This window comes from Lemur catta, chromosome 22, assembly GCF_020740605.2.
Source record: "Lemur catta isolate mLemCat1 chromosome 22, mLemCat1.pri, whole genome shotgun sequence".
NCBI classification, from domain to species: Eukaryota; Metazoa; Chordata; class Mammalia; order Primates; family Lemuridae; genus Lemur; species Lemur catta.
Genome location: NC_059149.1, coordinates 8,178,349 through 8,196,112, shown reverse-complemented (window position 1 = coordinate 8,196,112; position 17,764 = coordinate 8,178,349). Strand labels below are relative to the sequence as shown.

At 34.8% G+C, this 17,764-nt stretch overlaps 1 protein-coding gene across 1 annotated transcript in view; it reads left to right on the top strand.

Moving 5' to 3' along the window:
- ADAM9 (ADAM metallopeptidase domain 9) overlaps positions 1-17,764 on the top strand; it is a 112,912-nt gene that overhangs the window by 49,871 nt on the left and 45,277 nt on the right. The window contains exons 13-16 of the mRNA XM_045535839.1: positions 754-846; positions 1,802-1,997; positions 8,308-8,413; positions 13,616-13,799. Of these exons, the coding sequence (XP_045391795.1) occupies positions 754-846; positions 1,802-1,997; positions 8,308-8,413; positions 13,616-13,799 (579 nt within the window). The remainder of the gene's footprint in view (positions 1-753; positions 847-1,801; positions 1,998-8,307; positions 8,414-13,615; positions 13,800-17,764) is intronic.

Sequence of the window (17,764 nt, the reverse complement as noted above, 5' to 3'; positions counted from 1 at the left end):
CTTCACTGTGATCGCTAAACACACTGCTATGGACTGAGTGAGTGTGTGGCCCCCAAATGTGTAGGTCAGATGGCCTAGAAGCAGAGCCTGAGACAAGGATTAGGTGCCAGTGATTTATTGAGAGTGCTCTTAAGAGAACCTCTGTCAGTATAGAAGAAGCATGATGGGAAAGTGGAAGAAGCCAAGTGACGATGTGGGGCTGCATTTGGAGATGGGACCTCTAAGGAAGTAATTAAGATTAAATGAGGTAAATAAGGGTGAGGTTCTGGTCCTGTAAGATTAGTGTCCTTATAAGAAGAGATATCAGACATCTTGCTCACCTTTTCTTTGTGCATATACATTGAGGAAAGGCCATGTGAGCACACAGCAAGAAGGCAGCTGTCTGCAAGCCACCAAGAGAGCCTTCCCCAGAACCTGAATTAGTGGGGACCTTGATCTTAGACTTCTAGCCTCTAGAACTGTGAGAAACTAAATTGTTGAAGTCACCCAGTCTATGGTATTTTGTTATGGCATTCTGAGCAGACTAAGTAAGGCACACATTCTATGACTTCAGTCCTTGAAATATGTTGAGTCCTAAATATTTATAGCTAAAGAGACACTGATAAATCCAGGATAGTAAGCAACTGTTTCTGGAGGGTAACTGTTATAGCCATGTTAAAATGAAGTAGATTTTAGGTCTAAGATAAGAATTTTATTAATGAGTATTAATGCGAGTAATTCATTTCTTTATTGACAGTCATTTTATGTTCACAGGAATGTGAATTGGACCCTTGTTGTGAAGGAAGTACTTGTAAGCTTAAATCATTTGCTGAATGTGCATATGGTGACTGTTGTAAAGACTGTTGGGTAAGGAATTCCTCCCAGTTAGGGACAAAAATATGGAAAAAGAAAGATCTGTGTATATCAAAATTTGTTTTCTGGAATCTCTAGGGGAGCACTATTTTTATTTTATAATTGTGGGAAAAATTTTATGCCACTTGTTTGCAATTTTAAAGCACATTCTTTTATGATAAATGGTCTACTGAGATTTTTTTTTTCCTAAGTGGAAATATTTTTCCCCTGATTTTTAGAGTAATATATGCTTGTTAGAAATAATTCAACAATACCAAAGTATAGAAAGTAGCAAATGAAAGACCTGCTATCATTTTACACTCTTCAGATAGCCATTTTTGATAATTTGTTGTTAACCTAGTCACTTTTTTCTATACAAATGTGGGTGTGTATGTGTGTGTAACACAGATACACATATTTTTACTACCTACTTTTTTCCAACAAGATATTACAGACTTTTTTCATTTATATAGTTCTATATAGTTAGTATGACTTTGTATGGTTGTACCATAATTTCTTTATGTAGTCAACTAATGAGGGATGTTTAGATTGCTTCCAATTATTGCTTATAAGAGAAATCGCTGGGGCAGAATATGCATATTATATCTTCCATAAATGTGCCAGTCTGTATTTCTACCAGCAGTGTTATGAAATATTTGTTTCCTTATGCCAACATTTGTTACTAGCAAGTTCTATAATTTTAGTTAGTTCAATAGTTGTAAAGTATTTTTGTATTTTTATTTAATTTGCATTTCTTTTGGTTATACAGTGAGGTTATGTTTTTTCATTTTCCATATTTACAACTTACATGAATTGCCTATAATTGGCTTTTGTTCATTTTTCTAATGGGTTATTCAGTCTTTTGGTATTGTTAGAACCCTTTATAGATATAAATACTGTAGTTTCAAATTTGATTAATTTTTATAAATTGTTCTGCTATTCCTGTTTAATTTGAATCTCATTTCCCTAGTTCCTTCCAGGAGGTACTTTATGCCGAGGAAAAACCAATGAATGTGATGTTCCAGAGTATTGCAATGGTTCTTCTCAGTTCTGTCAGCCAGATGTTTTTATTCAGAATGGATATCCTTGCCAGAATAACAAAGCCTATTGTTACAATGGCATGTGCCAGTATTATGACGCTCAGTGTCAAGTCATCTTTGGCTCAAGTAAGATATTATTTCTAATTGATAACTTCGATTAATTTGTTGATTTAGATTTTTTAAAAAGGAAGGAAAACATTATTGATAAAGCTGAAGCTGTTGTTTCCCATCTTATCTCCCTTCTTCTCCCATCTGCCTTCTTATCCAGAGGCAATGATGGTCTTGAATTTAATATGTCCAGATTCGGTTGATGTTTCTTGCTTTTACTCCCTCTATCTTTATCCTTTGTGTATAAAGTACATAAACATCCATATACAGTAACATTTTTTAGTTTTGATAATACAGAGTTGTATGCATGGGTCTTCTGCTTGCATTGTTCACTCAGAAAGTTCTTGAGATCCATCTATATTGATTTGTTATATCATAGTACATTAGAGTAATCCATTAGATAAACGGAGCATGATTTAGTTGTACCTTCTCTTACTGATAGATATTTAGGATGTTTTTAATTTTTTCTGTTTTTTCATTATAAAATTTTGATTTTTATCAAAGGCATACATGTAGATTAAAGAGCCAAGTTATTGTGTAATGTATTATTATTTAATATGAAAAAATAAGGCCTATTCCCACCCAGTAGCCTCATCTGTTAAGGCAGCCATTTTTACCCTTTTTAGCTGATTTTTTTGTTACTGGCTTCAGGTGTTTACATAATTTCTTGGTAATGCTACTTTTTGACTCTTTTTGATTCTAGGCAGTTTTGAGTGTGTATTGTGGAATAGCCATGTTAATGCTATTCACAACTGTACTGTGTAGTACATTACAATTACTTTCCTGCCGTTTGCTTTCTACAGGGTTGATAATTCTCTCTCTCTCCCACTTGGTTAGTTTTCTATGTACTTACTATTAATTAAACTGCAAATTGTTAATGAGTGGCCTGATCTTGCCCTGAAATGATTAGAGGCATCAAGATATTCTACTAATTTCAGTTTGTTTGAAGAAGTCTGAAAAGGAGGCTCCTGTTTCTCTTCACTCTTGACTAGTTGGCTTCTGTATTAGGGTTCTCCAGAGAAACAGAGTCAATAGGATATACATATGTGTGTGTGTGTGTGTGTGTGTGTGTGTGTATAGAGAGAGAGAGAGAGAGAGAGAGAGAGTTATGCACTCTGTAATGATGTTTTGGTCAACTATGGGCCACTTATGCAATGGTGGTCTCATAAGATTATAATACTGTATTTTTACTATACCTTTTCTATGTTTAGATAAGTTTAGATACACAAATACTTGCCATTGTGTTACTGTTGCCTGAAGTATTCAAGATTTGTAACCTAGGAATAATAGGCATCTCAGTATTGGGTAGGAAAGTACTCAGTTCACCCCCTTGTTTGAAGGACAGTTTCTGTGCTTATGTGCCTGGTATCTCTGAGTGCTGAAACCTTGTGTTTCACTCTCTCCAGAAAATAAACCCATTTCTTTTGCCAGGGTAGAGAAGAGACAGTCATCTGACTGCACAAACAGGGGAGGTGATCTGTGGATCTAACTCTTTTTAAATAGACTTGAAACTTTTTCTCTTTGTTCAAGCCATGTGCTGCTCCTTACCCCTATATCTAGAAGTGTTTGGTACTACCAATTTCCTACCCTTGTGGAATTCTATGGTGTAAAAGTTGTTGATCCCAGCTTTCTCCACTGGCAGCTTAAGATTCACTTTTCTCAGATAAACTAAGTCATTTACCACTTAATCAGTTGGTTTTCAGCTTCCAAAATTGTGTGCTGGCTCCTTTGCCAGTTCCACTCTCTAACTGGGAAAACTTTTAGGAATTAGAAAAAATAATCTATTTTCTTTGCTTATGTGGGATTTTATGAGGGAAGGAAAATACATGCATGTGTTCAGGCCTTTTACCAGAAGTCTGCCTATGGCTTATGATTTTAAAGATACAGCCAATTAGCTCAGATGTTATAGGTCTAGTGAGACTTTTGAACTTGTGGGTATAAGGGTTTTAAAAGTCCTTCACTGGCTTATGCATTCTCAAAATTATTTTTTTTAGTAAACGCTAAATAAATATTTATCAAATAAATGAAGAGCTGGAGAGCTAACATGTAAGAGATGTTCACATTTATTATCAAATTTGGGCCTCAAAAAAACCTTATAAGGACAGTAAGCCTCAGAGAGATATGGTTTGCCCAAGGTCACACAAACAGAAAACAGCAAAACTGATCTCAACCACCACGAGCATGGTGAGCTGATGAAGACTTTTTGCTAGAATTTATCAAAGACATCATTAAAAGACAATAACTTACACTGATTTATTAATACTTTCTTAAATGAAAGTAGAACATATTTTTTGAAATATTGAGTATACAAATAAGCAAAAAGTAGAAAATAAATATTTTCCATACTCTCAATATTCTGGATAAGTAACCACTGAAAAATTTGATGACTATCTTTCACATATGTTTTATGCATAGGAGTGCATGTGTGTATAATATACAAAAATGGGATATTGATATATGTTTTAAAACTGCCCTTTTTCCAGTATTAACAGTAAATCTTGAATATTTTCCATGTTATTATTTTTCTATGACATCATGCTAACGACGTGCCACAGTTTATTTAAGCAGTCAATAGTACTAGTCCTGAATATCTGTATAGTTTACTCTTTGCCTCCATTTCTTCTTCAGGATAAATTTCCAGAATCAGAATTTCTGTATTAAAGACTATGTTCTTTAAAGGCTTTTAAGATACCCACATAATCTTCAGAAATATTATACCACTTTATACCCTCATTAGTTATGTACCTTGAATATGTTCATTTCCTCAAATATTTCCAACACAGTTTCCATTTTTAAAACTCTGCTAATTTAACAAATGTAAAACATTTTTATTATTTTAAAATATGCATTTTAATTACTAGTGGGTTTCAGTTCTTTTATATTGATATTGGTGATTTGTATTATTTCTCTTATGTCTTGCTTGTTCCTATCCTTCATTTTTCTAAGGTATTTATTCCTTATTGCTATTTTGCAAGTTGTTGGTTTTTTAAAGATTAAGGATATTAATTATTTTTAATACATTGTAAACATTTTCTCCCATTTTGTCCTTTGTCTTTTAGTTTTGCTGATGTTGATTTTTGACATAATTAAACTTTTTTCTCATTTATCTTTTCTCTTATGGTTTCTATCTTTGGTGTCATGCTTAGAAATTCCCCTTCCTCAGAATATTTACAAATCATGTGTTACTTAATGTCGAGAATATCTTCTGAGAAATGCCTAGGTGATTTCCTCATTGTGTGAACATCATAGAGTAGTACTTAATGCAAGCCTAGATGGCATAGCTTTTTACACACCTAGGCTATATGGTAGCCTGTTGCTCCTAGGCTACAAACCTGTACAGCGTGTTACTGTACTGAATACTGTAGGCAGTTATAACACAATGGTTAGTATTTGTGTATCCAAACATAGAGAAGATACAGTAAACAGTCTTACAATCTTATGGGACCACCATTGTATATATGGTTTGTTGGTTTGTCATTGAAACATTGTTATATGGCACATGACTGTAACTGGTCTTCTAGCACTGCAGTTCCCAAGCCCTGGGGCCACAGACCAGTACCAGGCTGTGGCCTGTTAGGAACTGGGCTGCACAGCAGGAGGTGAGCAGTGGGCGAGCAAGGGAAGCTTCGTCTGTGCTTACAGCTGCTCCCCATTGCTCGCATCACTGCCTGAGCTCCGCCTCCTGTCAGATAAGCGGTGGTATTAGATTCGTGTAGGAGCACGAACCCTACTGTAAACTGTGCGTGTGAGGGATCTAGGTTGCGTGCTCCTTATGCCTGATGATCTGAGGTGAGCTGAGGCAGTGATGCTAGCTCTGGGGAGTGGCTTTATCATTAGCAGAGAGGTTTGTGTAATTATTTCATTATATGTTACAATGTAATAATAATAGAAATAATAATAATAATAGTGCACAATAAATGTAATGCACTTGAATCATCTTGAAACCACCCCCCGCCCCCATTCTGTGGAAAAATTGTCTTCCATGAAACTGGTCCCTGGTGCCAAAAAGGTTGGGGACCACTGTTCTAGCACTGTTATGCTTTAGCTTTGTATGTTTCAGTCTTAATTCTTCTGGGATTTACTGAGCAATTTAGTTTTCCTACTTGATTTGAAATAGTACTTTTATCAACGTATTAAAGCAGCATGTATACTTGGGCCTATTTTTGGATTTTCTGTTCTATTCCAGTAGTCTGCTAAAAGAACACAGAATTCTTATGGTTTCTTTTTTGGCAAAATTAATTTGATGGGAGGTCCTGACCTTTACAGTTATTCCATAGGCTAGAATATGTGCTCTCAGAAGTTCAGTATAGGTGGAACATGTGCTGTTCCTGAGGGAATGAGAAAAGGAGAGGCCACAGAGTCAGAAGTCAGACTTTTTCAGGAACTTGTACTATATCCTTCAAGTTGCTAACCTTAACCTTTTTGGGGCCATGGATTTCAAACTGAGATTTTTCTGCCCTAGATAATGGGAACCATGGATTTTAAGTGTGGAATGACACGACTGGATTTTCTTTTGGGATTTCTCTGGCAACACTGTGGAGCATAGTTTTGAAGAGCAGGGAAAGGATCTAAGTAGCTGCTGTGTGGTAGTTCTGGTGAGAAACCGTGGAGAGTTCACACAGAGGCCTGGCGGTACCTCTGGTCAGCTTTATGGTGCTTGCACATTGGTGCTAGCAGTATCCCACAGTGCTGTGTCCTTGTGTTTCCTGTATTGGCTGCAGGTGATCGTGGCTGCTCCGGGAAGAGATTGCTTTTCAGCACAGTTAGGCAGATTACTCTGATTGATCGTCGGCAGCGATGATTTAGGCCTAAACCATTCTAGAGTCCTGTTTTCCCATCTTCTTCCCTTTTGTTTTGAATTAATAGGAACAGCAACAATAACATGTTCACCTTAACAGAATATGTGAGTGCCACATGTTTGTTGAGGCTTATCTTTAATTAAGAAGAGAGAACAGAGAATTAGTGTAAGAGTTTTTCTGCTTTCCTTCAGAGAGCTACTGGTAAACCGTATCCATTACCTGTCAGGCTGTGGGACTCTTAATGTTTAATGGGACGGAGGGAGAGAGGGAGCAAGGAAACTCAAATCCTCACTTTGCCTCTTCCGTTTTTATTTTTTTAAATTTTGTTACATGGTAATATCAGTCATGTGTACAGTGCTGGATTTCTCTGAAGCTACAGTTGTTGATTTTGACCAGACCCCTGCACCTCTAATTTCTTTTGTACCCTTATCTTACAGTGGGTCAGACAGGGATTAAGGAGAGAGGACTCTCAGAAATACACGGGACTTAATATCAGTCAGGTCATGGGATAGGATGGTAGAGATCTGTCAACTTCTGATATATTTTGCAGGAATAGGCAGGTTATTCCAGACTAAAAAAAGTAATTACAGATAGGCATTTTTATGAGCTAAATACTATTACTTAGAAAAGATATGACTTTCATCGTGGTTTGTGAAAAGGCCTAGGACTAAGAGAGCTATAGTTATTTTTTTCTTTATATATTATCTGGAATTTTAATGACTGTTTTTGTTCTTTATAAGGCTTGGCTGTGGCTGTTGCCATGTAACATTTATCCTGTGCAGGTTTTCTGTATTCATTTTTCATGTTATTTGATATTTTGCCTCTTTTTTGCTGTAACTCCTTTGACTCCACATACATTTTCTTTAAAACTAAACAACATAGTAAGACAGGCACATGAACTTCCTTTATTAAAGAAGAAGTACGGGCATTTTGGCTTAAAATTATTTCTAAATAAAGTATTTTTAAGAATGTATAATTAAGTGGAAAAATTGAATTTAAGTGAGATATATGTGAAAGCAAGAATAGATTGATGCTTTGTCATCTGTCACAGGTGTTTGTCAATTTATCTGTTTAGTAGGAACACCTAAAGCATCCATATATGGTAAATCAAAAAACAAAAGTAGTAGCTGGTAGTGTTTTCTTCAACCCTTCCTGGCCTGGTCTAACCAGTAGTGCAGTAGATTTATATGTGAGAACAGTGAGAATGAACATGCTGCAAGTCGTGTCATACTGTGCACGGTTTCAAATTTATTTACAGTTTCTTGTTTAATGACATTTCTTTTAGGGCATGAATGTTTAAGTCTAGGCTAACTTTTTGGTACAAACTAAGCTTTATTTTTACATTTTGATGTTACATATAAAATGTGGAACAAAAATGTTTTATGTGTAAGGAATGAAACTTTTTCAGAGGTTAGTTGAGGCAGTAGTACATCCAGGCGTATAAATTGTCATAGGGATACTTTTACTGTTTCTGAAGTTAAATTGCCATGACCTTTTTTTTTTTTTTTTTTAAATGTTTAATGTTACAGAAGCCAAGGCTGCCCCAAAAGACTGTTTCATTGAAGTGAATTCTAAAGGTGACAGATTTGGCAATTGTGGTCTCTCTGGCGGTGAATACAAGAAGTGTGCCACTGGGTAAGTGGAGGTGAGGTCATAAGGGAATGTGAAAGCCGTAAGCCCAGTCATCTCTAGTACCTTTTATGACTGCTGACTGTCTCCCCCTTAAACACTTAACTTTTCAAACTTACATTTACAACACAAGGCTTCACAGAGATTATGGTGTTAGGAAAAGAACTGGTAAAATAATTCATCCCTTTAGACATCAACTGTCTAAAACCTAGTGGTTTTTAGAATCTTACTTTGTTTATCCTTGATTTATAATAAGAACCTCAAATAAACACCCTTTTCAATAAAAGATTATGTTACTAAGTCCCTAGATAAAGGTACCTGCAGAATTAACCCTGAACTTCATTATTTCCTTCTAGCTCTATACAATTTTAAAATGATGAATTAAAACATTTTTATTTCTATAATATTTGCTTATTTTAAAAAATAAATGTTATAAAATTATAAAGGAGGAAAAAGTTATCCATAATCTCAATCTGTATATGTTCACTAAATTCAGTATTTTCCTCTCTTTTTGTTTCTGTGCACTACATATGCTCATGCTGACATTTTACATAATTGTAAATATTCTGTAATACTGTGCATTGCGTCTACCCACACTACCTCCTACACCACCAAGTTAGGCTGAGCAACAGCAGTGAAACAATGCTTGCTAAGAAGAAATAGCAAGTGACCTCCATGCCACTAAATCAGATGTTTTTAGATATTCGTGCTTCTTGCCCTTTCAGTAGCGTTCAGCTGTGCTGGCCATTTTCTCCTTCTTGAAGAAACCTCTTTTTTTGGCTTTTGTGTAGAATGTCCTTTTTCTCCTCTGCCTCTCCCGTCCCCTTTTTTTTCTTTTTCTTCTTTTTTTTCCACATGTGATTTCATATACTTCTGTGGCTTCATTTGCTGCTTCCGTGAGGTGCTTCTGTGAGGTGCTTCAGCCATGCTGGGCCACGTGTGGCTGTCTGCCACAGGGCTCTGCACACACTTCTGCTACGCATGCTGTCTTCTCCCCTCGTAGCCCAGTCAGATCTGTTTATCCTCCAGATCTCAGATGAAGCATGGCTTCTTTAAGGAAGACCTCCTCCACTTCGTTAACAGGGTCAGCTGTCCCTCTCGTGGGAGGGACAATGCTGTTCTTAATGCTGTGTGCTGCTTTTTCATAGAAGTGAATATGCTGTGTTTTTATTACTGTTCAGTTTATAGTATTTTCTAATTTACATTGTGATTTTTCCTTTGACTCATGGGTTAGTGAAAGTGTATGTTACTTAATTTCCAAATGGTTGGGAATATTCTGGTTAGCTGTTTGTTTTTGATTTCTAGTTAATTTGGTTGAGAACATACTCTGTATGATTTCAGCTCTTTGGAACTTACTGAGATGTGCGTTATTGTTCAGTATATGGTCTATCTGGGTGAATTTTCCATGTGCAATTGAAAAAAAGTGTATTCTGCAGTTGTTAGATGTGTTATTCTGTAAATGGAAGTTGATTGTCTTATTTAAATCTCCCATATCTTTGTGTATATATCTGTATGTGTATTTTATGTTCTTTCAATTTCTGAGAGAGGTGTGTTAAAATCTGCAGTTATTATTGTGAATTTGTCTACTTTTCTTTATAGTTCTGTAAATTTTTGCTGTTTATGTTTTGAATTTGTTACTAGGTACATGAATGTTTAGGATTGTTATATCTTTCTGATGAATTCACCCTTTTACCTTTACCAGATTTTCTTCATCTCAGTAGAATATTCTTTTGTAATATTTGTCATAGTTTCATTTGTTTTTGTGGCTATTTGGTTATCACTCTTCCTCAGTAAACTGTAAGGTCAAGTGATACATTTTATCTTTTGAGTTGATCAGAATGCCTGGAAGAAACATAGTAAATGCCTATTAAATATTTGTTGAATTAATGAATGAAGGTACAGGTGACATGGGTGAAGAATGAATGGGCAGAGAATTAGTATCACTGGTTGAATAAACTGAGCTAAAACCTGGAGATAAATGGATTAATGCAGACTTGGAGGGAGCTTGCTTGACATACCATATCCTTGACTTTAACCTTGTTTGATTTCATATTTTTATGAATATCTTGTTGAAAATATAGAAACTACACTTATCAAACTTAAAAATTACTAGGTGACTCATTGGAGAAACATTTTTTAATAGTAATATATGGGTAATATAGTCATTAAGAATATACATTTGAAGTTAAACTCCTTGAGTTTGAATCCTGGTTCAGCCACTTAACATCTCTGATACTTTCATCAAGTTACTTCACTTACATACCTCATTTTTCCCTTCTGCAAAATGGAGATAATAATGGTACCTATTTCCAAGTGTTGTTTTGAAGACTGAATGAGTTGATGGATGTTAGTACTAATAAGAAGAGTACCTGGTTCATTGTGGCACTCTTCATCATCATCATCATCATCATCATCACCACTATCTTTAGTATCATCCTCATCATAGAAAATGTATAAAATCTAAAAAAGTCTAAAGAAAGTAATCATCTTGGTCCTACCATCCAGAGATGCTTGCTTAAATTTTTGTTGTATTTCCTTCTCATATATATATACATTCACAAACATAAGCCATTTGTTTTATGTTCTACATGTTCCCTTTCACTGAAAGGGTCATTTTTTTCTTTCAGTACATAGTGTCATCTTTTTAAGCTTTTTTATAAATGAAAAATTGCAAATATACAAAGGAGTAGAAAGAATAGTATGATGAATACCAGTATATTCTAGATTAAAACATTGTAATATTTTATCATATCTACTTTGTGTAGACTTTGCTGAACCATTTTTAAGTAAATTATAGGCGTTATGATATTTTACTCCTAAATTCTTCAGTATTTACCTTCAAAAAATAAGGCTACTCACAATACCATATCACACCTAACAGAAATCAGTGATTTCCTGATACCATCTATTATCTACTCAATATTATTATTAATATTTCCCTAATTGTTCTCAAACTGTCATTTATAGCTGGCATTTTTCCACATCAGGACTCACTCAAGGATCACATGTTGCATTTAGTTGTTACGTCACTTAAGTCACTCTTAATCTAAAATACCTCCTTTCACTTTAGTTTTTTCTTTTCAATGACATTGGTGAAAGTGGCTGGGCCAGTGAGCCCATGTTCTGTATTTGTTTGATAGTTTCCTCTCACTGTTGCTTAACTTGTGTGCCTCTATCCACTGAATTTTCTTTAAATCAGAAGTTAAGTCTAAAATCTTCATTGAATTCAGGTTAAACATTTTTGGGAAGAATGCTCTATAAGTTTGCACTCTATCAAGGAGACACTTAATGCTGGATTGTCTTATTCGTGACACTAAGTGACAATGTCCAGAACTTGCTGTTTTATAAAGTTATGTTTTTTCCATTGCAGCTATCAGTAAAATGTGGAGTGATTTTACCAGATGAATATCCAGGTCCCTACCAACATTTCATTTCATGAACGATCCTTGTCTGAAGCAATTATATTATTGAGTGTTGTAATAGAATTTTCTTTTATTAATACAACAAGCATCTCTTCTTAGCTTTGTTGGCTGTTTGCATTTCTTGTTTTGTGAACTGCCTGTTTGCATCTTTGCTAATTTTTCTGTTGAAGTGATTGTCTTTTTCTTAATGATTTATAATAGCTTTTTATATGTTAAGAGTATTTTCCTTTTACTCTTTAATATGTCACCAAGACTACATACGAAATAATTGTGTATCATAGCCATGCGAATTTTGGTAGGCTCCAACAGATGTTAACTGAGGTCTGTTTTGTGATACACTTTGTTTTAGAAGTTTTTATATCTAATTTCACCAACTATGTAGTAAGCATTCTTTATTTCCTTTTTTCAGATGAAGAAACCGAAGCTCAGAAAGTTTAAGCACTTGACTCAGATCAGGTAGCAAATAAAAGGTGACATAAGAATCAATGTAAAGTTGGGACAAAATTATTAATTCTTGAATGCAGGATGGAGGGAAGATGAAGACTTAGCAGCACATGCAAAAATTAAACAGGGGTTTTAGTGATATATTAATATTTAAGGGCTTCAGTAATGTAGTTACCATAAAAGCTACTGTAATCTTGGGCTTAATAGAAGTATAGTATCTAGAATAAAAGAGAGCTCTGTTTTTTTCTTTGCTTGTCAGGCTTTCACTGAAATTTCATGCTCTATTCTGAGCACTATCCTTCAAGAGGCAGTGAAGCAAACTGGAACATATTTAGCAGAGCTTCCTTGTTGCATGAAAAATGATTGTAGGATAGTTCCCTGGTGAAGTATTTAGGGAGCTACATAATGTCCTAAAATAGCTGCCATGTGAAAGAAGGAAAAGATATTATTTGTGGGTCTTATGGGAAAGATCTGGGACAAATGAGGAAAAGTTATAAGGAGATAAGTTTTTAACTCAGTAAGTAAAAGGATGTTATGATAGCTAGAATGGGAAGTTTCAGGAGGTGATGAGTTATAGGTATTGGGAAAAAATATCTTGTGATGACTTGGCAGTGATATCATAGAGGGGATTCAAGTATAGGGTAGGTGCTTGGGTCAGATGACAGTCAATTAAATAGAAAATTTCAATATAGCATCATAAGAGTTGATGTTAGGGGTCTTTAGTGTGTTATAAAAGGGTGTATAGGAAGGGCATTTAACTCACACATCCTTGACAATAAGAATTGTAGTCAAGGAAGCCTTCATAGCGTTCTGATATTGAATTAGTGAATTAATGAGTTAATGAATTGATTCTTTAAATAACTAAAAGTTAGCCAGGCAAAGAGGGGAGGAGTCCTTTCTTACTTACTTTGCATTATAGAATCTAATTTCTTCCTTACCACCTTACCATAACTCTGTAAGCAGACACAATTGAATTTTGGTATTGCTATATTATTTTCTGTATGATAGCATTTATAAAATTATATCATATTTATAAACAACTTCATTGCTTAGATCCTTTTGAGCCCTTGGTAGACAGTGAAGAAGGGTTAGGTGTGGAGAAAAGGAGCATCAGCACCACCTGGTACCCTAGTAGTTTGCATCTTGCCATCCACTTACCACGTCTTTTCCCCTTCTCTTCAGTGTTTAAAGAGAGCTGCTTTGACATCTCTTGCTTTCATACATTTTCTCTGTTGAGATTCCCTTCAGCTAAATAGCAGTAAACCCTTTCTATATACAACTATATCATTTTTCTTTTGTATAAACACTGAATGCATTTTGTGTTTGCATTATTTCTCTACAGGAATGCTTTGTGTGGAAAGCTTCAGTGTGAGAATGTACAAGAGATGCCTGTGTTTGGAATTGTGCCCGCTATTATTCAAACACCTAGTCGAGGCACCAAATGTTGGGGTGTGGATTTCCAGCTAGGAACAGATGTACCAGATCCTGGGATGGTGAATGAAGGCACAAAATGTGATTCTGGAAAGGTAATCAAAATGTTTTCTATTTACAAAGTAAAATGAAAAAAATTTAAAAAATTATTATACAAAGTAAGTGGTTGCTTCTTTCTGATTATAAAAGAAATCCACATTTATTGTAGAAATTAAAATACAAAGCTACCAAGAAGAAAATGACGAACAACTATAATTTTACCAGATTTCTTCACTGGGGTCAGATAACTAATGTTTTCCACTTTGTAATATACTGTGCATATTTACCTCCCCTATTGAGGTGCTAAAACTTATTAGCCAGTTTTCTGTTACTGGGGCACTTCGGTGATGTCCAGGATTTTGGGGGTGTGTGTGTGTGTGTGCCTCTGTACTAGAAATGTCACACTGCTTGTCTTGCCCATGCTCCTGGCCACCCTGGCCTCAGCTGTTTGGATCAGATACGAGCCCAGAATTAGCCAACCAGTGACATATTACCAGTGATTCCATATGAGAAGATGCTCTGAGCCAAATTCCTTTTTGGGGAAAACATACACTTAAGAAAGGGTAGAAACTAAGAATTTTTTGAGAGATGCCATGAAGTAGGAGCTAGGCTAAAAGGGCTGTGGCAAGCTTAAGCCATATACAAGAGATACGAGGGAGCAGAATTGTTGGGTAAGTTGAAGAAACCAACCCAGGGGAGTATAGAAGAGGAGAGAGGAGAGAGAGAGAGAGAGAGAGAGAGAGAGAGAGAGAGAGAGAGAGAGAGAGAGAGAGAGAGACATAGCGGTAATGAGAGAACATGATTGACTGATTATTATGTAGCCCATGAAAAAGACAGATGGGTGGGCCCTCAAGTTATGTCCATTTCTATCAAGTTGTCAGTTCCAATTCTGTTCCTCACTTCTTTTTACAAAAAGACCTACATATTTCTATGCCTGTCCTTGTAACTAAAAAAACTTGACCATTGTAGCTATTATAAACAATGCTGAGACAAATGGCTTTATAAATAGAAATTTCAGAATATCTCTGATTGTTTTCTGAGGTTAAACTACTACAATGCACTACAATGGTGTGCTTACTTTTAAGGTTTTAGATATAGTTTTGCCAAATTTCTTCTTGGAAAAGTTTTATTGGTTTACTTTCCAACCAGTTGTATGTGTTTTAAGTACTCCATACCATAGTCAGAATTAGTAGTTATTATTTTAAAGCTTTTGGCAATTTCCTTTTCATTTTATACTTACTAGTGAAATTGAATTTTTTTTGTTTATATAAATTCATTCTTTCTTTTATGATTTCCCTATTGTTCTTTGTTCATTTAAAAATTAGGTTGCTTTTCTTATTCAAAGAGCTTTAATTAACTTATGTCATATATAATATATATACAGATAATATTTTTGCCCAATTTATTGCTTGCCTCTTTTTTTTTGGTTTTAGTATTTTTGTCAGGTCTACATTTTTGTGTACTCAAATCTGTTATTTCTTTCCTTTATGATTTCCAACTTCACTTACATACTTTGAAAGACCTTTCTCAGCATAGTATCAGATCGTTATTCTCTAGTATTTTCTAATAGATTTTTTTTATTTTTATTATTTTTTTATTTCAAAATACTATGGGAGTACAAACATTTTGGTTACATATAGTGCCTTTGCCTCACCTAAGCCAGGGCTACAAGCTTGGCCCTTCCCCCATACAGTGTACACTGCATCCATTAGTTGTGAGCTTACCCACCCCCACCACTCCCCCCCCCCCCCGCCCCGACTGGCACCCAGTGAATATTACTTCCATGTGAGCAGATTAGTGTTGATCAGTTAGTACCAATTTGATGGTGAGTACATGTGGTGCCTATTTTTCCATTCTTGGGATACTTCTCTTCGAAGGATGGGCTCAAGCTCTATCCAGGATAATATAAGAGATGCTACTTCACCATTGGTTTTTATAGTTGGGTAGTATTCCATGGTATATATACACCACATTTTATTAATCCACTCATGCATTGATGGGCACTTGGGTTGTTTTCACATCTTTGCAATTGTGAATTGTGCTGCCATAAACATTTGAGTGCAGATGTCTTTTTTATAGAATATCTTTTCTTCCTTTGGGTAGATGCCTAGTAGCTGTATCAAATGGTATTTCTATTTTTAGCTCTTTGAGATATCTCCAAATTACTTTCCACAGAGGTTGTACTAATTTGTGATCCCACCAGCAGTGCAAGAGTGTTCCTATCTCTCCATATCCATGCCAGCATTTGTTATTTTGGGACTTTTTGATAAAGGCCAGTCTCATTGGAGTTAGGTGATTATCTCATTGTGGTTTTGATTTGCATTTCCCTAATGATTAGAGATGTTGAGCACTTTTTTATGTTTGCTGACCATTATTCTGTCTTCTTTTGAAAAGTTTCTGTTCATGTCCTTTGCCCATTTATTGATGGGGTTGTTTGATTTTTTTCTTGTCGATTTTTTTGAGTTCTAGATGGATTTGTGTTATCAGCCCTTTATTGGATGTGTAGACAGCAAATATTTTCTCCCATTCTGTAGGTTGTCTATTCGCTCTAATGATAGTTTCCTTGGTTGTGCATAAGCTTTTTATTTATTTTTGTTGCTGCTGTGATTGCTTTGGGGGTCTTCTTCAAAAATTCTTTGCCTAGGCCAATGTCTGAAAGAGTCTTCCCTACATTTTCTTCTAGGATTCTTAAAGTTTCATTTCTTAGGTTTAAGTCTGTTATCCATTTTGAGTTGATTTTTGTGAGAGTTGAGAGGTGGGGATCCAGTTTCAAACTTCTGCATGTGGTTATCCAGTTTTCCCAACACCATTTATTGAGTAATTTTTGGTTACTGTAGTTTTGTAGTAAAACTTAAAGTCTGATAGACCAATGCCTTCCAATTTGTTTCTTATTTTAATACTTATCTCTTTAATCCAGTAGAATGTTTTGTTGTTTGTAAATAAAATATGGAGTTGGCATACATTCTCTTTTTTCTTTTATTATTTATTAATTCAGAAATTATAACTTATATGCAGAGTTCTAATGTTGTTTTTCAGAATAGTTTATCATTTGTCTTAACAAACTCAATTATAATCTTTAATTTGAAATCCAATTTGAATTATTTATTAAATTTTATATATACTTGGCCTTGATTTCTGGTTTTCTCTTCATGTCCCTTGATCTGTCTCACTACTCATGTGTCAGTACTACCTTATTTTATTTTAGGTTGGATGGTTTTATAATATATTTTTTATATCTGGTGGTACAAATGCCCCCTCATCTTTTTTTCATAGTTTCTTTGGCTATTTTTCTTCAGTTATCATTTCAGACTAACTTAAGATTTTTTTGTCAAGGTGCAAAAAAAGAAAAAAAAGGTACTTTGGAATTTTAGTTGGGATGACATTAAATTTATACATTTTTTATGGGGAAAAGTGACATCATTACATTATTGAGTTTTTCATAAGAGGCTATGGTATATCTCTCCATTTTGCTCTTTGTTTTAAAAAATTTTTATTTTTTGACATAATCATACATATTTATGGGGTACATAGTGATATTTTGATATGCATAATGTACAGTGATCAGATTAGGGTACTTAGCATATCCATTTTCCCAGACATATATCATTTATTTGTATTGGGAATATTCGATATTCTCCTTCTTGCTATTTGCAAATATAAAATATATTATTGTCAACTGTAGTCATCCCACAGTGGTATAGAATGCTAGAACTTATTCCTCCTATCTAGCTGTAATTTTGTATCCTTTGACAAATCTCTCTGGGGGTCTTCTTTTAAAGATTTAGTCATATAGGTCCTTTCTATTTTTTGATTAGTTTTATTCCTGAGTATTTCTGATATTAATAGACCCCCTTCTCTTATTTTTCTAATTTGTTATGTCATATTTTCTAATTGGTTTTTAGTGGCAAGAAAAGCTATTTTGTTTATATTTTTGACTGGTTATTGATATTCAGAAAAAAGTTCATTTGTGTATTTTTACTTACTGTTATATATTTTTGTTGGTTGTATTGAATTTTCTATG